The 6,154-nt window shown below is 64.3% G+C and overlaps 1 protein-coding gene across 1 annotated transcript; it reads left to right on the top strand.

The window, feature by feature from the left end:
• The first annotated feature begins 846 nt into the window (after nucleotides 1-846).
• On the top strand, nucleotides 847-2,955 carry GBX2 (gastrulation brain homeobox 2). The gene is made up of 2 exons (XM_059055302.1): nucleotides 847-1,369; nucleotides 2,432-2,955. Exons 1-2 carry the CDS (start codon nucleotides 847-849, stop codon nucleotides 2,953-2,955), a joined length of 1,047 nt encoding a protein of 348 aa, XP_058911285.1.
• Nucleotides 2,956-6,154: the final 3,199 nt, after the last annotated feature.

The raw sequence follows: 6,154 nt of genomic DNA, 5'->3' as shown, positions 1-6,154 counted from the left end.
TGCCCCCAACTCCGGGAACCTCCCCCGGAGCCCGGTAGCAGCAGCAGCACCCAGCTGGTTTGTTCCAAAGCTTATACCAAAGAAACAAAACGCCCGCCGTTTAGAAGCGGCCGTCGCTAGCCCCGAAAGCGGCCCTTGGAGGCGGCCTCGTTGAGGCTGCCGAGCCCCGAGTTTCGAGCCTAGGAGGTGCCAATGGCCCCTTTCAAGTTTGTGCGGCGCGGGCCAGGCGCACAAGCTCCGGCTCTCCGGCCCGCGCGCTGCGCTCGTGGCGTCCACAGCCTGCTCTCGGCCAGCCCTGGTGGAAGGGGCGGAGCCCCACTTTCGCCCCCGCCCACTCCTGGCGCAGCCAATAGGCGGCGGCTCCCGGCCCCACGTGAGGGGAGACCGGCCCGGCAGCAGGCAAAATGTGAATGAGAAAGAGGAGCGCGATTTAAAGGTGCTGGCGGCGCCCGCCGAAGACAAGTGCGCCAGCTTCGCGCGCTCCCCTGCGGCCCGCAGGAGGCGATCGACAGACAGACGGACGCGCAGACGGCTGCGAGCCCGGGCCGAGGGCCGCGGAAGCGACGCGCGCGGACTCCGACGGGCAAACGGCGGGCGGCAGCTCCAGAGAGCCCGCGGGGCCCGGGCGCCCGCCCCACTCCGGGGCGCACGGCCTCACCCGCGCACCGCCCGCACCCGCTCCCGCCAGGCATGCAGCGGGCCCAGGACTGAGGAGTATCTGCTCTCCGGGTCCCCCTCGGCCCCTGCCCGGTGCACCAAGCTGTGCTCCCGGCGCCTGGCGGGCTTCCCGGTGGCGGCGCGGCGCGGGGACTTTTCGCCTCTCGCGGGCCTCTCCCGAGCGCGTCTATGAGCGCAGCGTTCCCGCCGTCGCTGATGATGATGCAGCGCCCGCTGGGGAGTAGTACCGCCTTCAGCATAGACTCGCTGATCGGCAGCCCGCCGCAGCCCAGCCCCGGCCATTTCGTCTACACTGGCTACCCTATGTTCATGCCTTACCGGCCGGTGGTGCTCCCGCCGCCGCCGCCGCCGCCGCCCGCGCTGCCCCAGGCCGCGCTGCAGCCGGCGCTGCCGCCCGCGCACCCTCACCACCAGATCCCCAGCCTGCCCACCGGCTTCTGCTCCAGCTTGGCGCAGGGCATGGCGCTCACCTCCACGCTCATGGCCACGCTGCCCGGCGGCTTCTCCGCGTCTCCCCAGCACCAGGAGGCGGCGGCTGCCCGGAAGTTCGCGCCGCAGCCGCTGCCTGGCGGTGGCAACTTCGACAAGGCGGAGGCGCTGCAAGCCGACGCGGAGGATGGCAAAGGCTTCTTGGCCAAGGAGGGCTCCCTGCTTGCCTTCTCCGCGGCCGAGGCTGTGCAGGCGTCGCTCGGTGAGTCGGCGGCGCGCGCGACCCGGGCGGGAGGGCGCGGGGGCGCGCCAGCTCCGTGTTCCCGCGGGGACCGAGGGGATGAGGCCGAGCCCCCGCCCGCCCCCCGGCCCCGGATCCCCCGGCCTGAGGAGCCGGAGGATGCGGCGGAGCTGCGCGGCGGGGCCTCCGGAGGGCATTGAGAGCCACGCAACAAGCGCGGGGGCGGGGTGCGCATTCAGAGCCCCGGGCCAGCTGCGGCTCTGAGCGGCAAATTTATCTGCTGGAGAGTTTGGCCGAGTCTTGCACTCCCCCATCTCCAGCGCTGTGACCTGGGATCCCGGGTAGGTTTCAGCCTTTAGGGGAGGGGGGTTGGGCTGCGCGTCTTTGCAAGGAGGGTGCCGAAGGGCGTCCAGACCTATTAAGCCCCTTTACCGGGCTTGCTGCTTGCCTGGGAGAATCGGATTCCTAGGAGGCTTTGCGTCCGCATGTGTGTGCTGGGGTGTCCGGTGGGAACTTCTTCTAAGGCTACAAAACTTCCCTTTGACCAACATCATCTGTCTCAAAAACCGACATGGTCTGGGATCTGCACCTCTCTGTGCACTCACTCTGGCTGCGATGAAATTGAAGTTCACAGAATTTTGGCGGCGGCGGCGGCGGCGGCGGCGGCGGTGGCGGCGGCGGGGAGGGAGGTGGGCCGGGCAGGATGAATCGTGAACTCCCCCTCAGTCCTCACCCAGCCCCCACCTCGGGGACAAAGAGGACGCTCTCTTGGGCCTCACGCCTCCTGTTACTTCTGCCTTAAGCTGCGGGAGGCTGGGAGGGTGCAGAGGAGGCCTGGTGGCCCCTTGAGTGATGGTTCTGGGCAAAGGGCCGTCGCCTGTACTGTCTCCTTCTCTCCCTTGAGCTTTCTCACGCCCCCCCCCTTCTCTACCCCTCAAAGGCCAGGAAATCACAATGTGTTAATGTCCCAGAAAGACAATCCGCTAAGGGGGGGGGGGGGGGGAATGCCCGAGTGACGGTGGGAAAGGGAAAGGAAGGCCAGTGTGCGAAATGTAATAAAACGCCGTTTGGTTTTGCTTTCAGTCGGGGCTGTCAGAGGGCAAGGGAAAGACGAGGCAAAGGCGGAAGAGGACCCGAAGGGCAAGGAGGAGAGTCTCTCGCTGGAGAGCGATCTGGACTACAGCTCGGATGACAATCTGAGCGGCCAGGCGGCTCACAAGGAGGAAGACCCCGGCCGCGCGCTGGAGGGGACCCCGCCGAGCGGCGGCGGCGCGGGCGGCACCGCGTCTACGGGCAAGAACCGGCGGCGGCGGACGGCCTTCACCAGCGAGCAGCTCCTCGAGCTAGAGAAGGAGTTCCACTGCAAAAAGTACCTCTCGCTGACAGAGCGCTCACAGATCGCTCACGCCCTCAAACTCAGCGAGGTGCAGGTGAAAATCTGGTTCCAGAACCGCCGGGCCAAGTGGAAACGAGTGAAAGCCGGCAATGCCAATTCCAAGACCGGGGAGCCCTCCAGGAACCCCAAGATCGTTGTCCCCATCCCCGTCCACGTCAGCAGGTTCGCCATTAGAAGTCAGCATCAGCAGCTGGAGCAGGCCCGACCCTGAGGGCCCAGGGAGGGCCTGGACCACCGCGGAGGAGCACACAGTGCCCGAGGGAGCCCATGGTGGACTCCACCGTGTTGGAAGCAAAACTCAAAGTCACCCCCCAACTTTGGACATCCCAAGCAAATTGAGAGTATATTCGTTAAACCGGCTTGAAAGGCTGCTTCTGAAGGGGCTACAGCTACACCTGAAGACACACTAAATATTTATTATACTACCCTACTTTGTACATTAGATGTCTATACAGACTGGATCTCCGCTGCTGTATTTTGCAAGTCATAGGAGCCAACTACCCAGTAATGTCCTCCAGCCACATTCCAGAAGAGAACAAAACCTCTGCTGTAACCTGCCACGCATAGCAGCCACTTTTCCATACTTTTCCAAAGGTAAACATCACAAGCAGCAACAGACACTGGGGTCTCCATTTATTTTTGTTTCTATTCTGGCTTTTTTAGTTGACTGAAAAGCAGACGTTTTGGGGCAGCCTGGAAATTCGCTTTGCTTTGGTTTTGCCTGGCTTTCTTTCCTGGGGTTGCATATTCTATGAGCCATGTCTGAAGCACGTCTCCGTTGTGTTTAATTTATTTCAATGTAGCTTATTTTCGTATAAGTTATGACATTAAAACAATCTCAGTCTTGTGAACAATAAAAAGGAGAGAGAGAGGGAAAAGACCAATTCTTGGGTCTCATAAGTTTGTCCAGATTTGACTGTTTAGAGGGAACCGCCTGCCGGCGTGTGGCCAGGCAGCTGGTCTGAGACCAGTACTGGATGAACACCCCGTGTCCAGGGCCTCCTCAAGCCGGCCGGACATGAGCCGCACAGCACCTCACCAGGTTTGAAATAGGCCAGCAAGAGCTCCAACTGGGTTATCAATTTGAGCAAACCTAATTTTCACCTTAGAAATCTAACATCTTCCCCTCTGCTCAGCCTAACCAGTACCTAGGAGGCTGGCCAACTTTGGCCAGAGGAGGTGGGCGCCGGAGGAGGGAAAGTGAGTGAGGGTATGGGTGGCTTTGCACAGACTCCTGATTCTTTAAATCGACGCCAGCAGGGGAGGGAACGCGGTTCCTTACAAACATCCCGGACCCGAAGAGAAGCGGTGGCTCGCTCGCGGGTCTGGGCCGAGCACTCATACATCAGCCTTCGGGCGTGATCCTCCGACGCGAGCAGAAACCCAGCGAGCCAAGCGGCGCTCAGCTCGTTGGCGGAGGCGGGCTGCGAACGCCCGCGGGCCGGGCACCTCCCTCTCCGGGCGGGGTCGGAGCGGGGCGGGACCCGACCACCGCCCCACCCCGAGGAACGCCGGCCAGGTGGGGGGCCGGTCCGCGGGGCTGGGGGTGAGAGCCGGGCACCTCCCCCTCCTCGGGGTGGGGGGCGCGGCCAGCAGGGCGCGGGAGGGGCGTGTCCGGATTCCCAATCCCGCTCCCCGACCGCCGCGCACCGCGCCCCCCCGAGCCCGGCCAGTGCCGCGCGCTGCTCCTTCCCCGACCCGAAGCGCCCGGCCGGACGCGAGCGGCCGGGCCTTCCGGAGATCGCCGCGCACAGGCCGCGGTGACCCAGGGGCGCGGTGCCGGAGCCCTCGCGGCCACCCAACCAGCAGCCCGAAGAGCGAAGAGGAGCCGGCGCTTCGCCAGCCTCAGCCTTCAGAACGGAGGCCGGGGAACGGATTGCGGAGCAGCCGCGCGCCTCACTCACCGCGGTTCTCGGTGCAGGAAGGCGAGATCCATCGCCGTAGGTCAATACTAATATTGACTTGATTTATACGGCTTACGACCCGTCACGTCTGCGCGGAGGAGGGGCATTGGGGGCCGAGGTTTGAGCCCGAACTTCAGGCGCGAAGTGAGGGCCGGGCGCGACCGAGACACCGATTGCCGCCGCGTTCCCAGGATTTCCAGGGACAGAAGATGTCCCGGGCTTGGGTTTTGAGCACAGCGATACTGAGTGGCCGTTCCTCCGAGGGCCTCAGTCCGCTCTGCGGGGAGCGGAGAGCTGTGGAGGCCCCTTGCTGCCCCCCGCCCGGCGCCCTGGGCCTGAGGTGGGAGGTGCGCCCGGGCCGCTCCCTGCCCCACGCACGGTCCCCAAGGCCCCGCCGATCCCGCCGGTGGCCCGCCAGTGATCGCGCCCGGGTCGCCTGTGGGCGTCATCTGCTCGCGGCAGGTCCGCACTGGCCACTTGCCGCCGCCGCAGCAATGGAGGCCCGTGGAGACGCCGTCCCCGCCCCCCACACCCGGGCCCGTCCATCCCCAGGCCGGATACGTGCCCCTGGCAGAACCGCGGCTGGTGGCGCAGAGTCCGGGCCTGAGGATCTGGGGGGCTGCGGCCTCCGCGGCGGGGACGCCCCCACCTGGCGCTCCGGGTCCGGGGAAGGAACCCTGGGTGTTGAGAGCAGGGCGCTCCCCGCAGATCCTGGCGTGCCCCGCATCCCATGTACCCTTGCAACCATAACAGGTGTAACCCCTACCCACACCTTCTCCAAAAGCCCATGGTAGGGATGGGAGGCACAGAGAGGAGGGGCCCAAAGCCTTGGCTTCAGAAACCTTGGGGGGAAAGTGAAGGTCCCTAGCAAGGAGGGGGGTGCCTTCAGGGAGCCTCGTGGTGGGGCTCAAGCTCCCAGGCCCACCCCAGCTGCGCTGGTCCTTGGCCTTTGGAAGCAGGAGGAGCAGAGGGCCTGGGGCTACCCTAGCCTGGTGGACACCGCGGCACCGGCCACCGCTGGGCCCCCCCTGCCGTCTCTGGGCTCCGTCTCCCTCCTCCCCAACCCCTGAACACCGGGCGCCCCGGAGAGCCCAGCGCGGAGGCCCAGGCCCGGGAGACAGGCCGAGGGGAGGAAGATAAACAAGCGGCGCTTGATGGCCGCTGTCATCATGGCCGCTGTCATCATGGCTTTCATTTGGCTGCTTAATGAGTCACATCACAGGCAGAGAGAAAAATTGTCAATCGCCCGGGCCCTAATGAATTTTTTTGCAAATTGTAATCAAGCCAGGCCGTCTCAGCTGGCTGATTAATGAGACCCACGAGGCTCGGCCAGCACCTCAGCTTTTTATTCCATCCCGTCCTCTCTGCACTAAATTAACAGCAACTTGTCTGAGCTTCAAATTAACTCCCAATGATTAATTCTGATGGGGGGGCCTGAAGAATAGCTTCTTCTAATAGGCTCTGGCCTGAGCTGCTGCTGGAAATTAATACACTTCCCCTTTGGCT

This window comes from Kogia breviceps, chromosome 2 (genome assembly GCF_026419965.1).
Source record: "Kogia breviceps isolate mKogBre1 chromosome 2, mKogBre1 haplotype 1, whole genome shotgun sequence".
NCBI classification, from domain to species: Eukaryota; Metazoa; Chordata; class Mammalia; order Artiodactyla; family Physeteridae; genus Kogia; species Kogia breviceps.
This window is presented reverse-complemented; position numbering and strand designations above follow the sequence as displayed.